General features: G+C 40.3%; 1 protein-coding gene and 1 long non-coding RNA gene across 8 annotated transcripts in view; one reads left to right on the top strand and one right to left on the bottom strand.

Moving 5' to 3' along the window:
* The first annotated feature begins 159 nt into the window (after nucleotides 1-159).
* On the top strand, nucleotides 160-18,330 carry LOC145520439 (uncharacterized). Of its 2 annotated transcripts, none has more exons than XR_014064472.1 (5): nucleotides 160-230; nucleotides 589-758; nucleotides 1,023-1,104; nucleotides 6,983-7,126; nucleotides 17,729-18,330. It is a non-coding gene; the product is annotated as an uncharacterized LOC145520439 (long non-coding RNA). The 2 variants fall into 2 exon arrangements; XR_014064471.1 differs by lacking the exon at nucleotides 17,729-18,330 and adding an exon at nucleotides 8,369-8,729.
* Nucleotides 9,221-19,203, bottom strand: part of PPIL6 (peptidylprolyl isomerase like 6) — a 35,704-nt gene continuing 25,721 nt past the window's right edge. For all 6 annotated transcript variants that reach the window (XM_081526806.1, XM_081526799.1, XM_081526801.1 and 3 more), the window contains 2 exons: nucleotides 14,391-14,526; nucleotides 9,221-9,422 (listed from right to left, as the gene is read on the bottom strand). In XM_081526806.1, the coding sequence (XP_081382932.1) occupies nucleotides 9,311-9,422; nucleotides 14,391-14,526 (248 nt within the window). In that variant the 3' untranslated portion in view covers nucleotides 9,221-9,310. The remainder of the gene's footprint in view (nucleotides 9,423-14,390; nucleotides 14,527-19,203) is intronic.

The following is a 19,203-nucleotide window of genomic DNA, read 5'->3' as shown; positions in this document are numbered from 1 at the left end:
TCTTTCCTTTGCCCTCAGGTTGCCACACAGGGCCCGGCAGGACTTTTCTCGTTCCTGCAATAGAGAAGGATCCCACTTCGGCTCAGATGGAACAACCTACATGACGTGGCGACGACGTCCTCGCGAAAGACTTGTTAGGCCCCACGTGACCTTTGGGGCGGTGCCTTCCCGGACGGATTCGCGTTGGGCGGAAGTTGTTTCCGAGCGTTTCGCTTAGAGCCCCGGCAAGAGTTAAGTTTTTGCTGTCCTCCGGAGTTCCCAGAGTGCTTGCATAGGTAGCCTTCGTAGGACTCCTTGAAAGTCGATTTCGCTGAAAGTAACCTTGTGTTTGGACACCCCAGGGAGATGGAGACCCCACGCGTTTAAGGAGTTTGTGCTCCGCCGCCCACGTAGTGAGAGCGGCTGAAACACCGAAAGCAGTCTGCCGCTGCCGCACACTGTGTACTCTGTCAGCTTTCCCACCATGACTTATCTTGGGGATTTCAGCTAGCGGTAGAAACAGCTAGTCAGTGCCACCTTTGTAGTCGAAGAATCAAAGACAGTATGGGTTGGAGAGTCATCCGGTCTGTTCCCACCCCCACTTTACAGGTGAAAACACCGAGACTCAAGAGACTTGACCGAAAGGCGCAGTTGCTTAGCCTCAGGGCTGTGTTTCAGAAAAATGCCTATCACTGCTCAGCCTTTTAGTGAGGATGAGCGCCATCTGATGTCCAGTCTCACAAAAATACTTACAAGTGCAGCCATGCTGATATCAAATGGTAAAAATTCGGTCATAAAAGCTGTATTTAACTCTTATTTTCAACTATTTGTATTTATCATCTAATTTTAATTACAAACATTAACCCTTTAAAATAATAGGACATCAGTTGCTTTTGTGAGATCTGCTTTGCTATGCAAATCCCGAAAATGACTGCATAGGCACTTTTTAAAAAAAATCTAAACTTGAAGTCTTTCCTAACCCAACCCTAAAATCTAATCAGTACTCTCATGACTATGAACATTTGTCCCATCAACTACGCTAGTTGAAGATTTGCTTGGATGTAAAGGAGAAACTCGGTTTTTGACTGATCCAACCAATGGCAAGAAGCGTCAGAGTACAGCCAAGTAAGTGAGGTCTCATCAGTCTTCAAACAAAAAAAGGTATCTCTTCTCTCAGAATATCCGTCACACGGTGTTTATTTAGCGCATAACCAGACTCGAGAGCAAATGAAGGCCACTAGTCAACCGTTATTATTTTTAAGATTAAAAATATAAATTCTCTTTTCTTCCAATAGCTCGATAGATTATCTTGTTTACAAGCTAAAATGAACACACCTCACTGTGGAGGCCATTGTTTTACAAGTTGCCATCTTGGTGTTTACCTCTTGTCCTCAAATTTTTGTTAGTCTTCTTAGGGGGACATTTCACTCTCAAATTAAGACTAGAAAAGCATCACCATTTTTTTTTTTTTTTAATTTTTTTTACATGGCATCTGTTGAGCTAGATCAAGAACTTCAAAAGTTTTTTTCACCATTTCAGATCAAGGACTGGCATCTAAAATACCGGATTTTTAAAAATTGAAATCTAGTTGATTTACTGTGTTGTGCTTTTTCGGGGTACAACAGAGTGATTCCGTTATATATATACACATATGTATCTTATTTACTCTTTTCCATTATAGTTTGTTACAAGATATTTTTTATAGTTCGCTGTGCTATACAGTGAGTTCTTGTTTATCTCTTTTACATGTAGTAGCGTGCATGTGTTAATCCCATACTCCCAGTTTATCTGCCCAAACCCCTTCCCCTTTGGTAACCATAAGTTGCTTTTCTATGTCTGTGAGTTCATTTTGTAAATAACGTCATTTTTAGACTCCACATGTAAGTGATCTCACATGATATTTGTCTTGGCCTGACTTCATTTAGTATGATAATTTCTAGGTCCATCCATGTTGCTGCAAATGGCATTACTTCATTCTTTTTATGGCTGAGTAATATTCCATTATATTAATACATCTATGTACCACTTCTTCTTTATCCACTCCTCTGTCAGGGGACATTTAGGTTACCTCTATGTTCTGGCTGTTGTGAATAGTGCTGCTCTGAACAATGGGGTGTATGTATCCTTTCTAGTTATAGTTCTCTGCAGTTATATGCACAGGAGTAGGACTGCTGAATCTTATGGTTATAATTTTTAGTTTTTTAAGGAGCCTCCATACCATTTCCATAGAGGCTGTATCAGTTTACTTTCCCACCAACAGTGTAGGAGAGTTCCCCTTTTTCCCTTTCTAGCATTTGTTATTTGTAGACTTTAATAATGGTCATTCGGTATGAGGTGATACCTCATTGTAGTTTTGATGTATGTTTCTCTAATTCTTAGCATTGTTGAATGTCTCTCCAGGTGCCTGTTGTCCATCTGTATGTCTTCTTTGGGGAAATGTCTATTTAGGTTTTCTGTCCATTTTTTGATGCAGTTGTTCATTTTTTTGTTATTGAGTTGTACGAGCTGTTCGTAGATTTTGGAAATTAAGCCCTTGTTAGTTGCTTCATTTGCAAATATTCTCTCCCAGTTCATAGGTTGTCTTTTTGTTTTGTTTATGACTCCCTTTGCTGTGCAAAAGCTCATATGTTTGATTAGGTCCCATTTGTTTATTTTTGCTTTTATTTCTGTTGCCTTGGGAGACTGACCTAAGAAAACATTGCTACGGTTTATGTCAGAAAATGTTTTGCCTGTGTTCTCCACTAGAAGTCTTATGGTGTCATATCATTAAGTCATTTTGAGTTTATTTTTGTGTATGGTGTGAGGGAGTGTTCCAACTTCATTGATTTACATGCATATAGTACAGGTTTAACATGTTTTAAACCTTAACTAACTTTCAACAAAGTTTGAGAAGGATTGTAATAAGTCAAAGATTAATAGTGAGCTAAAACCGTATATTCAGATTCTTAAAGTTAACACTGTGATTAGGGTTGGTGATAAAAGACTAGAGATGCTCTCCACTTTGACTATGGATATTGCTTTGATAATTGTTCCAGGGTTTTCTTAGGGAAGCATTACATTTTATAGCAGTTGTTCTCAACCTTGGCTGCACAGAATAACCACCAGCAAGTTTTGAAAAGCAGTGATGCCTGGGTACTGATTTAATTTGTCCAGAATGAAGATTGGGTATCAGGAGTTTTAACAGCTCTGTAGATGTTTTTATTCCGCAGCTTAGGTTGCAAACCACTGCTTTACTCTTGCTTCTCAAAGTGTGGCTCATGAACCTATACCATTCATAGCCCTTGAAGACTTGTTATAAGTGCAGAATGTCAGGCCTCACCTCAAACCTCCTGAATCACAGTCTGCATTTGATCCATATGCAGATCAAAACATACGCCTATTAAAGTCTAAGAAGACTGCTTTACAGTTTAACCCATGGAGAACTATTCTACTCTCCTAAGTGGCTGCAATACTTAGTGGTAAATCCTCTACAAAATTACATCAAGCAGGACATGTTGTGAAGTTGTGTTCCTTTGTTTGGGTTTTTACTTGTTTTACAAATGTATGTAAGGTTGGGGTACAAACAATACAAAACTCCTGGATGTGCACGCATCTTGGAGCCCAGCCTAGGTTCCCTGTAGACTGGCACTTGAGATGCATTTATTTTTATTTCTATACTGCTTTAAATCCTGGGCAGGCTAGAACTTTTCCCATTATATCTCTCAGTCCTTTAGGAAACAAAGAAAGTCTTGTTAATAACTCATTGCTTAGGAACAACCCCAAAGTTGAAGCTGAACTATACCCAGGCAGCTTTCTGATACCCAGCATTACTTGCTGCGTCCCCCTGTGCCCAGGCATCTTTGTGCTCCTCCTAACCAAACCAGTCAGTGGTAAAGGAAATCAGTCCTGAATATTCACTGGAAAGGAGTGTTGCTGAAGATGAAGCTCCAATACTTTGGCCACCTGTTTTGAAGAACTGACTCATTGGAAAAGACCCTGATGCTGGGGAAGATTGAAGGCAGGAGGAGAAGGGGATGACAGAGGACGAGGCAGTTGGATGGCATCACCAACTCGATGGACATGAGTTTGAGCAAGCTCCGGGAGTTGATGATAGGGAAGCCTGGCGTGCTGCAGTCGATGGGGTCGCAGAGTCAGACACGGTTGAGCAACTGAACTGAACTAACCCTATTTTGAAGTGCTGCTCTTCAGCCGCAACACACCCTGATGAATATTCTTCTTTTTAAAAATACTCAAGTGATTCAGTTCTGAATGGTGAAGGGCACCACCCTGAGCAGCCCAAGCCCCCCCCCTCCTCTGAAACCCCAGACTTGGCCCCGTTGCCTCTCCAGCAGCGGAGGGCTCACCTCCAACCCAGCCAAGAGGTCCAGGACCCTGCATCAGGCCTCTAGTTGCTGTCCCTTGTGATTGGCCAGTGTTTGCATACCTCCCTCTGCCTTGATGAAATCAGTTTCTTGTCTTGTCATTTTTCTTTCTTTTCTTTGTGTGTGTGTGTGTTGTTTTGGGTTTTTTTGGCCATGCCACTCGCAGGATCCTAGTTCCCTGACCAGGGATCAAACCCCGACCCTCCGCAGTAGAAGCCCAGAGTCCTAACCACTGGACTAGCAGGCAATTCTCCTCATTCTTTTCTATTGTCACACTTCAGTGTTTAGTAACTTTTATCTTTGTTCTGCATACTTGTATGCCCCAAGTCTCTCATGTATCTATGACTTCAATACATTCCAGTGGTTCTTTTTTTTTAATTAATTAATTTTTATTTTTGGTTGCACCAGGTCTTTGTTGCTACGAGTGGGCTTTCTCTAGTTGCAGCAAGCGGGCTACTCTTCATTGTGGTGTGCAGACTTCTCATTTCAGTGGCTTCTCTTGTTGCAGAGCACAGGCTGTATGTGTGCTGGCTCAGTAGTTGTGGTGCACGGGCTTAGTTGCTCTGTGCCATGTGGAATCTTCCTGGACCAGGGACTGAACCCATGTCCCCTGCTTTGGCAGGCAGATTCTTATCCACTGTACCACCAGGGAAGTCCCCAGTGGTTCTTAATGTGTGGTCTCCAGATCAGCATCACCTGGAACATGTTAATGCAAATTCTTCAACTCACTCCAAATCCACTGAACCAGAAACTGGTGTGAGGTCCAAGAACCTGTGGTTTAATAGGCTCAAACATTTTGATGCACCTTTGAAGAACCTATGATTCATCACATTTTCAAAGCCCCCTTTCAAGTGTCAGACTTTATGTTGTGTTACTACTGAGTTTGTTACAAATATTTTGTATGATGTATAAAACTTACTGGAAATATGGACTGACTAGATTTGCTAGTTTAAGTCATGATTCCATTTTGGGAAGGGTAGTGGATGGTATAAGCAATATACTAGTTTAAAAAGTGAGTTTCCATGAGGGAGAGAGTATCACTAAGTTGATAGAGATTAATTTTAATTTTGAGGATATACCTTTGAATTAATTCAGTCAATTGGAAATTAGTATGTTAGTGAGAATAGCTAACACTGAGTGTAACAGGGGTGTGTTGTTCTTGAAATGATAATAATGTTCTGTCAGTGGCAGTTTCTCTGGTTTTTGTGGGTTGACATTCCAGAAGGGAAACCAACGTTCATTGAATTTATGCTTTATGTCAAGCATCATTAGAGGTATCTTCACAAATTAGCTCAGTCCTCAAGCCGTTATGAGATGTGCCCCTATTTTACTAATGAAATTGAAGCCCAAAAGTAAATTATAGTGTTGTTATTGATCGTATAAATTTACTCAGAGAACCACCACAGTATTAGCGCCAGAGGGAAGCTGACAAGCTTCTTTACTTCTTTTAAGAAATGAAGAAAATGCAAAGTTAAGTGATTTGGCCACCATTTTGCTAACTAGCCAGAGAAGGCAATGGCACCCCGCTCCAGTACTCTTGCCTGGAAAATCCCATGGACGGAGGAGCCTGGTAGGCTGCAGTCCATGGGGTCGCCAAGAGTCAGACACGACTGAGCGACTTCACTTTCACTTTTCACTTTCATGCATTGGAGAAGGAAATGGCAACCCACTGCAGTGTTCTTGCCTGGAGAATCCCAGGGACGACGGCAGAGCCTGGTGGGCTGCTGACTGTGGGGTCGCACAGAGTCTGACACGACTGAAGCGACTTAGCAGCAGCAGCAGCAGCAGCAGTTGCTAACTAGCTGGGACTAAAAGAAACACACCTGATTTTAAATATGTATAAAATGTAAATACTCTTTGAGTATGGAATCCTGAGGTTGCCAGCCTATTCATTCATTAACAAATAGCTGGCATTGTTTGGAGTTGGGGAAAACATGTTCTTTAGATAGAATTTTAAACATTTATCTCAAATTTCCCCCTCCAAAATGAACAGATGAACAAATGAACAAAATGAACACACTCTGCTTATCAACATGGCTTGCTGTAAGATAGAGCATATGTACTTGCCTTTGCCATATCAGCAATTAGGACAAGGTTGTATAACTAGCATTTTGTATAAATCATCAGAATGCCCTCACGCTTGTATTTGTGGACTTGGAAAAATTTAGAAATCCTTCTGTTTAACCAAATCAAAATCTTTCAGTTTGGTTAAATCAAAGTCTTATATTTAGAGTTAGTTGGATAAGCTTGTGTCCTTTGTAACAGTTTCTCCAAATGTTATGGTTAAACATATAAATCATTCTAAGATAGAATATATTCTAATACAGAAATATCAGTGTGTATACCTTTAAATGATGATAATAAGAACCACTGCATATATAGATCTGTGATTAAAGTTTCTACACACCCTGAAAGTGGGAAGTGAGAGCAGACAAAGGGACCGTGAACTTGCTATCCTTTAGATGGTCAGTGGAGTTCTACCTTTACATTGCAGCTAAACTGAAAAATAAAGAGTTTCTTTTGTCCACGCCAGTATCCCAGTTCTTTAACAATATTAGATAAATGCTTAATTCTCACTATTAGTAAGAATTGTTCTGCTGCTTCTTATTACATGACTAATTCTTGTAATTTGTTTTAACCAGGATTTTTGCAAAGCGTCAGTTTGATTTATCACATGCTTCAGGAGTTGCTGAGACTCTCTGTGGCAAGCTCAGCACCCCTTTGTTTGAGGTGTCGCCAGTGTGACCGGAGGAACCCCTCCAAGTACGAAGAGCTGGGCTTCTGAGGTAGGGTACAAGTCCTCAGAGTAGAGGAAAAGGAGATACTTCCTCTTCAGTGTTTTCCAAAAATGGCTGTTAATCAGTCATTGAGGAATTTTTTAAAAATGCAAATTCCTCGACAACACTCTGAAGGTCATACACCAGGAATTTATCAATCATACATATATTGAGCACTTACAGCATAACAGTTTGTATTCTAGATCCTGTCTGCAAAGGATTGATTCCCTGAACCCTCAGAGCAGCCCTGTGTGGTAGGTACTACTGTTTTGAGATGAGGCAATAAAGACAGCGAAGTTCTTGCCTACGTTCATGCAGCAAGGGAAGAGTAGAGCCAGGACTCTTAACTTTGGCTGTCTGGTTCCAGAACACACGTTCTTAATACTCTGCAGCCTCCAGATCATAGAGTGTGTGACACAGGCAGTACACTTCATCCTCATCCACCTCAGACCTGAGGATGGAACCATATCACAGTAGCAATGAAGCGGTTATTAGAAAGGAAGAGAGGGAGGAAGTGAGACAGATGGATAGATACTGGTTGGCAGGAATTGGGGACGGCGGGAAGCAGGGGAGTAGGTGTAACTGTGAAGGGCTAGCCAAGTGAGGTCTTTGTGGTGCTGAAAAAGTTCTGTGTCTTGATTGTGGTGCCAGTCGTGCAGATCTACACAGGATAAAATGATAACTCTGCTACTGTCAATTGCCTGGTTTTAATATTGTGCTTTAGTATAAGATGGGCTTCCCTGGTGGCTCAGATGGTAAAGAATCTGCCTGCAATGTGTGAGACCCAGGTTCAATCCCTGGAGAAGGAAATGGCACCCACTGCAGTATTCTTGCCAGGAGAATCCCATGGACAGAGGAGCCTGGTGGGCTACAGTCCATGAGGTCGCAAAGAGTCGGGCACAACTGAGCATCTTTCACTCACTCATAAAGATAGGACCTCTGGGGAAATGGTGATCAGTACACAGGATGACTCTATTTTTGCAGTTTTCTGTGAATCTATAACTATTTCAAACAAAAAAATTTTTTTTTAATCCTTTGCCTTCCTTTGGCAAGCCCCAAGTCAACTAGAGGGCTGTCTCCTGAAGATTGGCTCAGAGAGAGAAAAACCTTCACTTAAGCACAAGAAAAGTGTGGTGGCTCTGGGCAGAGCAGCAGTGTGGCAGCAGTGGTGGTGAAAACACAGTGGTCACCACCAACACAGACAACCATGCACTCAAAAGGGGGCTGAAACTTGTTGCTTGTGTCTTGCAGTGATTCCCAAGTGACCAGTGCTCAGGTGACTAAATAAGAACCTCTGGGGAGAGAGCTGGGTGAATGCCAAGAATCTGTCTCCCACGTTTAGAGACTCTGTGGCTCAAGGATACGTTCCAGCCATCTGTGTTGAAAAAGTTCCCTAGTTGATACCTCTTAGCTTAAGGAGCAGCTGGTAAAACTGGATCCCAATAGCATCTCAGGAATCCACCACCGTAGGGACTGTAACTCAAGCCCTTGGTTTTCACGTGGTTGGTATGACTCAGAAACAAGCATTCTACTCATAAAAACATCCAAAGTGTATACCCTTTTCTGAATGCTATGTATAAACAAATATTACAATGAATTTTTTTCTAATGCCTCTCATCTTTGATTATTTACCAAGCTTCTTATGGAAGAAATACAAACAGCAACATAATTCTATTATAGTTACAAATGTTTTAGGATTCAAGGCCATTAAGTATTGCTGCTAAGTTAAGAATGGTTTTGGCTACAAGTAACAAAATAACCAACCAACAAACAGTAGTCTATTTGTCTCATATAGTAAGAAGTCGAGACATAGGTAGGTGCTGATATCGGTCCTTACCGCTCAAGAACTGGAGCTAATATCTTTGTTGTTCTCTTGGCCTTTCCTTCATGGCTCCAGCCTCTCTGCATTCAAGACTGGATAGAAGGGAAGGGGCAGGACCACTGGCATTCTGCTCCTGTCTGACTGGCCGAAACAGTATCCCATGGCTACTCCTAACGCAAAGGAAGCTGAAAAATTGTGTATTTTGCTTTAGATAAGAAAGGAAAATGGGGAGGGATTGGGTATTGAAGAGCTACCCTACAGCGTCTGCCACAGCTTTCAAATTAAATTTTATCAAGCACCATTTAATTAAATCTAGAAACAGCTGATCAGATATATAATAATAAAACTGTCAGAAAATACTGATACGAAAGTTAGGCATAAAGGTCTCCACTGTCAGTAATTACACAATTTTGTATTGGTCTTTCATTCTCTGTTGGAACTGATTCTAGTTGATGAAGAACATCTGTTCCTTCAATCAGTTGCCTATATCGGAGAAAAAAAATGGAAAAAAAATTGTCAAGTTTCACATATACCTCACATTCCTAAATTGAGTCCTGTCTAGCTTAGCTAAGGCTACAAATTAAATTAACCTCAGTCATAAATATCTTTAATTTCTCTAGATGTGTGTACTCTGTCACACTCCTCCACACCTTCTCCGGGACTCTTCCAGTCTGTTATCCTCACTGCCGCCAGAGTGATCTTTTAAAAATGCTAATGTAGTCTCACCTCCCCACTTCAATAATTTCCCATTATCCTTAGGATAAAGACTGAAGGTCTCTACCATCACCCACCTCCCCGCTCCCCTTGAGGGCACCCTGCAGCACGCTCCGTTGTTCTTGGCTTCAGCTGGACCAGCTCGCAGCACCTCAGCCACCCCACGTGCCCTTCCTGCCACAGCTGTCTGCTTTGCTCTTGCCTCCCACTCCCTCTGCCTGGTCACCTCCTTGCCTTCCTTCGGATCTCACTCAGTCATCACTTCCTTGGGGGATGTTTCCTAGACACTACCCCGCTTCCCCACCCTACGTACATCAAGTTCCCCTTCTTTATAGGACTGATCAGGGATAAATTTGACACTTATTTCTATGCTTCATGAGTTAATTTCTGATTCTCCCCTGAGGGCAGAGATCATGCTATCGCTTAGTGCTACTCAGTGCCTGGCACAGAGTAGGCACCTCATCAGCATCCGCTGAACACATGAATTAAAGGCAGCCCAAAGCCGTACTAGTTTGAGTCTCTGTACTCATTCAGTGGCCACAAGCCAGAACTCCCTGAGTGGAACTAGACTTCTGATGGTTCTCGCCACAAAAAAAAGGCATCAGGGGCCAGAGAGCCAGCCCTAAAGATAGGACTATGCCCCCTGCCAGGGTTTGGGTTGAAGCAGTGGTTGAGGAGAAGGTGTGATTCCCATTTCATGATCCTTTACGGGGACACGGTCAGTGCTGACACTGACCATATGCTAGTCATCTCTCTCTTTTTTCTTTTGGTGGGGGGGTGGGGAAGGGGCTGTATTTTTTCCATCCCAATTAGAAAACATGACAGAGCAGGACAAAAAGTATATTCTCAGGATAGACAGCAGGGAAGAAATGGACAGACTCATCTTTGTCCAAAGAGGATGTGAAGCCTATTCTCCAAATTGGTTTCATAGACACTGAATGAGCACCTACTGTATGTACCTCTCCAGGTGTTAGGGCATAAGATAAGTGAGACCCAGTCCCTATTTCCAGTTGTTCACACTGTGCCAAAGAGGACAAGGAAGCAGTTTGATTTTGGTAGTTGGTGGGGATTTCTGACCTAAGCCCTGAATGGGATTTTGGCAGACTGAAGGAAGGCAGAAAGTAACAAGACAAGCAGAGGCCCAGAGGCTGTTCTGGGAGGGATGGTACTCTGGGTCTGGCTGCAGCTCAGCTGCCATGTTGAAAGCTTCCAAATGTACATCTCCAGCCCTGGCCCAGCTTGAATCCCTTAACTTCTGGTATTGAGGAGTTGGCCACTGGCCTGTCATAGAGCTATCTTCACTCGAAACATAACTTTGTCTATCTTGAATTCATGGTCTTCTCTCCCATATCTTCCTTTTTGTATTTTCTGCTGAAGTGAATGGCACCAACCATCCAACCAGTTCCAAACTCCTTGTAGTTCCTCCAGCTCTTCACTGCCCAGTATGGTAGCCACTAGTCACAGGTGGCTGTTTACGTTTAATTAAATTTAGTTCCTCATTTACACTGGCCACATTCCAGCTGCTCAGTGGCTCTATATGGCTGGGGCTATCATATTGGGCAACACTGATCCTACTATTTCCATCTCTGTGGAAAGTTCTACTAGGTATCATTGCTCTAGAATTTTCCCATAACCTCACCACCAGCATCTAAATAGTCATAAAGTCTTGTTGAATCTAAGTTCCAAATATCTCTTGAATTTGTATTTATTTATCCCCTGCTCATATGTACTTCCAGGGCCTTAGATAAAGACTTCATGGCCTGCTGTTACCATCACTTGTTAACTGGCGTCTCTCCCTTCATTTTCATCCTTTGCTAATTAATTCCACTTCTGCTAAAAAGATACTATTTTCAGAACGAGAACCTCGTCATGTTGCTCCTAATTTAAAATTCTTCCATGGCTTCCCAGGGCCTTCAGGTGGGGGTCCATGCTCAGCAGCATGGCACCCTCAGCCCTTTGAGAGCTGGACCCTGGCTATCTCATCTTCTCCAGCTGCCGCTCTCTCCGTTTCCCCTGGGCACTAAGCTCTAGCCAGAGCTTAGTGACTGGTAGATAGGATAGTCTCCTTACTCCTCAGGTCCCTCTGCAAAGGCTCTTCACTCCTTCCAAAATTGATTGTACTCATTTTGATTTCCAGTGCTCTCTAGTTGCCTAACTTCTCTATGACTTTCAGTCCTCATTTCACCTTCTCACGAAACTTTCTATGACTCCTCCCCACTTTAGGGGTCCCTTAGAGTGAAATTAACTCCTCCCTAGCACTATCCCCAGCATATATCCCTTCTACCTTTGTGTGAATGGACTTGTATTTTGATATTCTTTCCCCGTGAAACCACTGGACAAGGGCATCAACAAGACCGGCTGTGGGTTGACACAGCCTCCCCAAAGGGCATTCCCAGTGTTATCCTTCTGAAGACAAAGCAAGGTAATGTACCAGAAACGAGGGCTTGGATGGATGGTCTGTCTCAAATAGGAGAGGAAATTTCTGTATCTCTCTGGACTTTGCCAGCCCTGTCTGAGCTTCTGGAAGCTCAGATGAAGCTGGGGGTGCTCTGTGATGACAGGGAAGAAAAAGCATCTCCCACTAGAGGCAGCCCCACAGCAGGGAAGGAGGATATCTCTGAAGGAGTTGGTTCTGTTTTGTCAGATTATCTAGTTGCCTACTATGGTATTACTTTTCTGCTTCTCCCTTAACCTTCTGCAAGGTCTTGTTTAAATAGTTCAGCCCAGACTCAGCTGTTATTTGGAGGCTTCAGGGGGAAAAAAATGAGATTATACTTGGGCTAGAGCAATAAAACGGTGCAACTGCCTCTCTGAGGCCAATGTGTTGGTGATAATGATTCAGTGGGAGAGATTCCCCCAAAGATGAATCACATGGGAAAAGCAATCATCAAAAGGAGACCAAGCACTCCTCTACTCCACTACCATCCTGTGAGGATCTGCGTTGGCTTTTACTAGGGAGCTGGAGGGTATTTATTGCCTTGCCCTCCCTCCTGTATTCCCAGTGCACTTTTTACAGGGCTTGCTGTCTCATGGCTCACTGTCTCACAGTTGTTGGGTTTTCTAACATATTATAGGCTCCCTGAAGGCAGAAATTGTGTCTCATCACTCTTTCCCCAGGACTGAGCACAGGGACTAGCATTTGGTGGGAGCCTAATAAAATGCTAGTTGAATGAATAGGTCAGAAGGCCAGCAGCAGTGAAGGCTGAAAAAAGATGGGGGGCCAGAGGGCAGAGGACCTAAAATGCTACTCTGAACTCCAGGCTGTATGCATCTGGGGGTGGAGATGGTGAAAGAGGCATTAAATGTTGCAAAAGTCAGTTTGTGTTTGAAAAAGGTTCTTTTCAGAACGATATAAAGAATCATCTAAGTATATGGTTGAGGGCAGTGATACTACCAGAAGGTGACAGGAAGATATTTAAAAGATCTAAGAAATTGTGAGAATTATTTGGACTTAAAAAATATTGAAAAATGCATTTTCAAAATCAGAATATAGTTTATTAAGTCCAGGGAAGATGGAGGAAAATGCATTATTTCAGCTTATGTAGCTGTTAAAATTACCTCTTTAAAGAAATCTCCTTTGGCTGAAAATATATTTTATGCTTTTTCAACCTGGAAATATCATCCACATTACCCTGAAGGAATAATTGTGCTTAAAATTAAAATTGGCCTGGAAGTTTTTCTTGGAATGAAGGGTCAGTAATTATCCCTATGGAGTAGCTGGAATAATCTAAATATTCAGAAACGTTCTGACACTTGATACATCATTTCAGGAAAGACTAAGTAAGCTTCAACTTATACTCATTTCAGTAATCAAATAGAGATATGAAACACAGGAGTGATGGATAGTATCACCATTCATTTTAGGTCCACATGCCTATATGCATCTTGCTAATAATATTCTAATAATTATTACCTGAGACATTTCTATATTTTAAGGGCTTTCCTGGTAGTTCAGATGGTAAAGAATCTACCTGCAATGCAGAAGACCCAGGTTCAATCCCTGGGTCAGGAAGATCGCCTGGAGAAGTGAATGACTACACACTCCACTGTTCTTGCCTGGAGAATCCCATGAATGGAGGACACTGTCCAGCTGCAGTTTGTGGGGGTCTCAAAAGAGTTGGGTGGACATGACTGAGCGATTAAGCATGCATGTATGTTCCACAGTTTAAATTGCTCAGTAACAAAAAGTTACTTGTAACTTGGATGACTGTCATCTCTCTCTTTACAGTGTTCATGGATAGTTACTTAAATGGCTTTGCCTCACTTCTGCATCTAAATATATATACATTATTAAGAGCTATGGTATTATTCATTTTAATTGACAATATCCTTGAGGCTAAAGATCCACAGAAGGATGGATGATGGATGAATGGATGCACAGAACACTGTAATGGCTAAATAGTTTCTGTGTTTTTAATAGATAGCAAGCGTCTTGTGTGTTCAGTCGCTCAGTCATGTCTGTTTTTTTTGCGACCCCATGGACTGTAGCCTGCCAAGCTCCTCTCTCTACAGAATTTTCCAGGCAAGAATACTGGAGTGGGTTGCCATTTCCTTTTCCAAGCAAGCTTCTTATGAAATACTTATTTCTAAATGTATTTGTCTATAGTATTTGTATTACTTTTGTTTTTTAATTTTTTTCAGTTTATTTGTAGACTATGTACAATACTCACCCAAATATTTTTGAACCACATTTTAACATATATAAATATTACATAGACAAACTTAAAATGCACATACCCAAAAGCCACATATTTTTTATCTAGATACGGAGTAGCCTGTAGTGTGATATAGAATTGTGACCCATTGCTGTGACGGCCTTTGTTGACCATTCCAAGAACTCCCCTTTTATTATGAGGAACTGAGAAGTTTTCATCTAGAAAAGACAATACATAGTAGGTCATTAAAATATTTATTTTCTTGACTGATTGTAACAGAGCACAAACAGAATGCTTGGTTACAAGGATTCTCAATCATATTTATTGATATATTCCAAATTGTAAATATTCTATTTGTTTCATATAACTTTCACTCAACTGGGCTGTTAAAAAAGATACGCTGGAAAGTCTTATTAGAACTATTTGAACATTTACCTTTAGTTTATCATTAACATCGTTAAAAACAAGTGTGGTAAAATTGATAACGTAAAAGGAAAAATTTGAAATTAAAAGTGTAAAAGGAAGTGCATACCTTTTTTAGGAATTAAAGTCAGTAAACATTCTTGTATTGTTTTGACAGTGATATTTTATTCAAACTACCAACGTGATTATTAAAAATGCCTCCTTGGAGACACTTTTCATGGACAGACCCTTCCCCTCACAGCATCTTCTACAGGCCTCTATTGTAGTCTTTAAAATACTCTGTAATTGTTCACAGGTTGTTTCCTGTTTGTGAAGGCAGGGACTTCATCTCATCATACCTTTTATCCCCAGGGCCACCTAGCACATTACTTGGCACATGTGTGGCCTTAAATACTGATGAAGAAAATAATTTATGCTTATTGTTAGTAGTCTTTAAGTAAATTTTCATCTCAAACCTTACATGGATTGACCAAGATTTTGTGGAAAGTGATTTTTTTTTTTTAGCAGAAGATTTAACAAGTAAAAAGAATTATACAGTGATTATCAAACCACTATTTTCAGGAAGAACCATTTCCAGCATGAAATAAGATTTGCCTCCAAACTCAAAAACACAGAAGAAAGTAATAGAAGAGAAATTCAGTAAAAGTTTTCATTTAGGAACTTAATGAAATTCTGGGGATAATTGAGAGATGAATATTAACTGTCAAGATTTTCCTAAACTGCAGTTGCTGACTATTCTTATTTTAAGTTTCAAAGCTAAGTCAACAAAACAATTAAGCCATACCCATGGTGGTTACTTTTAGCTTGTTAAACTGTACACTGAATAAAGACCTGAAATCTTATGAAATGCAAATAAAGCATTATTGTGTAAATGTATCTTTATAATTACATTGATACTCCATATTCATTTTGGTGGAATGGAGAGTAATACATTAATTTCACAGAAAATGTCATGGCATAAGAAATCTGCCCAAGCAAAGATTCAGAGAGTTTTAACAAAATGATATTTGTCATTGCTCTTAGATATTATGATCAATTTTTCTTAAAATCTGGAATTAGTTGGAAAGAAAATTTATAGCGTTGTAACATTTTTACGAAAAATTCTGTGATTATGGGAGAACTTTTAAAGCATTAAAGGTGTAACTTTGTTTGAACTAGAAATCAGAATTCAACTGGCGATGAAAATCAGTTTCTGATTTTAATGTAAAACTCATTCTGATGTTTGTAATGAAAGCAACTATTCCTTTACCAGGTTTAGAGAAATTGCCTTGCATTCTCTCTGGTAAGAAAATAATCAGACAGTTCAGGGGCATTTCCATATAATTTTCTGAAGACAGTAATGTCAAGTAGAAATTGGACTTGAATCCTGCAACATCAATTTTTTAAACCTACTGCTCTAATTTTACCAGCATCTTTAAATAATAATAGATATTCACTAATTATTTATTGTTATATAAAAGTAAAGTAGGTGTGCTACCTACCATTTTTAAACTGCTGCTTTAATGATTATTTTTTATATTTTTAAATAAATTATAGTTGATTTAAAGTATATTAGTTTCAGGTGTGCAGCATAGTGATTCAGTATTCTTACAGATTATATTCCATTAGAAGTTATTACAAGAAAATGGCTATAATTCCTTGTGCTATATAATATATCCTTGTTGTTTATTTTATACATAGTGGTATGTATCTCTTAATCCTATACCCTACCTTGTCCCTCCCTGCTTCCCTCCCCTCTCTGGTAGCCACTACTTTATTTTCTATATCCATGAGTCTGTATCTGTATTGCATATACACTTGTTCGTATTAATTTTTAGATTCATATATAAATGGTGACATACAGTATTTGTCTTTCTCTGACTTATTTCACTAAGCATAATACTCTCTAGGTCCATCCACATTGCTGCAAATGACAGTATTTCATTCTTCTTTATGACTGAGTGTGTATTGAGAGATGAATATTAACTGTCAAGATTTTCTAAACTGCAGTTGCTGACCATTCTTATTCTAAGTTTCAAAGCTAAGTCAACGAAACAAGCCATATCCATGGTGGTTACTTTTATGGTTACAATATTCAAAATGAAATATTAAATATATGTATATATACACTACATAAACACACACACACATATATATACTACATCTCTTTATACACACACACACACACACACACACTACATCTTTATCCATTTATCTGTTGATGGATACTTAGATTGCTTCCATATCTTGGCTATTATAAATAATGCTGCTTTGAACACTGGGGTACATGTATCTTTCTGAATTAGTGTTGTTTTTTTTTCTGGATATATACCAAGGAGTGGAATTGCTGGATCATGTTGTAGTTCTATTTTTAGTTTTTTAAGGACCCTCCATACTGTTTTCCATAGTGGCTATACCAGCTACATTCCCACCAACAATATGCAAGTGTTCTTTTTTCTCCACACCCTCTCTAACATTTGTTATTTGTAGACTTTTTGATGATGGCCATTCTGACTGATGTGAAGTGATATCTCAATAAATCAATCACTTTGATTTATATTTTATAGCCCACCAGGCTCCTCTGTCCATGGAATTCTCTAGGCAAGAATACAGGAGTGGGTAGCCATTCACTTGTCCAGGGGACCTTCCTGACCCAGGAATTGAACCCGCTCCCCTCATTGCAGGCAAATTCTTTGCCGTCTGAGCCACCAGGGAAGCCCCAGTGATTAGTGATATAGAGCATCTTTTCCTGTGCCTGTTTGCCATCTGTATATCTTCTTTGTAAAAATGTCTATGAAGGGCTTCTACCCATTTGATAGGGTTGTTTGGGGTTTTTTGAAATTGAATTGTATGAACTATTTACATGTTCTGGATACTAACCCCTTGTCAGTCATATCATTCGCAAATATTTTATTCTATTCAGTAGGTTGTCTCTTTATTTTTGTAGATGGTTTCCACTGCTGTGCAAAAAACTTAAGTTTAATTAGGCTATTTTCACTTTTATTTCTTTTGCCTTAGGAAACAGATACAAAGATGCAAAGCAACCTACAGATTTAATGCATTCCCTATCAAAATACCTATGACATTTTTCACAGAATTAGAAAAAATTCTGTGGAACAACAAAAAATTTTACAGAACCACAGAATATCCCAAATTGCCAAAGCAACCTTGGGAAAAAAAGAATAAAGCTGGAGATATCACCCTCTCAAACTTCAAACTATACTATAAAACTACAGTAATCAAAACAGCCATGGTACAAGTGCAAAAACAGACACATAGATCAATGGAACAGAATAAAGAGCCCAGCGATAAATCCATGGTCAATTAATCTATGACAAAGAAGGCAAGAATATACAATGGAGATAAGAAAATCTCTTCGATAAGTGGTGCTGGGAAAACTGGACAGCTATGTGTAAAACGAGATTAGAACACACCCTCACGCCCTCAAATTATATACAAAAATAAACTCAAAATGGATTAAAGACTTCAATGTAAGATCTGAAACCATAAAACTCCTAGAAGAGAACATGGGCAGAACATTCTTTGGCACTGAAATATTTATTTTAAAACATGTTGACTGTGTGCATGACATTAGGAATAAAAAGCCAAGTGTTCATCAATACATGAATGGATAAATTCTTTAAGAATATTCGTAATATTAAACCAGGAAGATGAGAGAATTCTAGCTATAGACAACATGGATAAATTTCACAGGCAGTGATGAACAAAAGAAATGACACAAAGAACACCTGCCATATGAGTCCATTCATTATTGTTATTCAGTTGCTAAGTCATGTCAGACTCTGCAACCCCATTGACTGCAGCACGCCAGGCTTCCCTGTGCTTCACTGTTTCCTGGAGTTTGCCCAAACTCATATCCATTGAATCAGTGATGCCATCCAACCATCTCTTCCTCTGTCGCCCCCTTCCCCTCCTGCCTTCAGTTTTTCCCAGCATCAGAGTCTTTTCCAGTGAGTCAGCTCTTCGCATCAAATGGCCAAAGTATTCGAGTTTCATCTTCAGCATCAGTCTTCCCAGTGAATGTTCAGGGTTGAAGTGAAGTGTTAGTTGCTTAGTCATGTCTAACTCTTTGTGACCCCATGGACTGTAGCCCTTGGGCTCCTCTGTCCATGGAATTCTCCAGGCAAGAATCCTGGAGTGGGTAGCCATTCCCTTCTCTAGGGGATCTTACCCCCCAACCCAGGGATTGAACCTGGGTCTCCTGCATTGCAGCCCAATTCTTTGCCATCTGAGCCACAAGGGAAGCCCAAGTTCACTTCATATAAAGTCCAAAAATAGGAAAAACTTAATTTTGTTATTTGGGGATTTATGCATGAGTGATTGGAGAATCCCATGGACCAAGGAGCCTGGCAGGCTACAGTCCATGGGGTCACAAAGAGTTGGACACGACTCAAGCGACTTAGCACGCATGCACGCATGAGTGGTAAAACTAACAAGAAAAGCAAGGAAAAAGTTAGATTAGAGGTTACCTC

The sequence above is a fragment of the Giraffa tippelskirchi genome, chromosome 9 (assembly GCF_054371585.1).
Source record: "Giraffa tippelskirchi isolate mGirTip1 chromosome 9, T2T-mGirTip1v1.2.pri, whole genome shotgun sequence".
Classification (NCBI taxonomy): Eukaryota; Metazoa; Chordata; class Mammalia; order Artiodactyla; family Giraffidae; genus Giraffa; species Giraffa tippelskirchi.
This window is presented reverse-complemented; position numbering and strand designations above follow the sequence as displayed.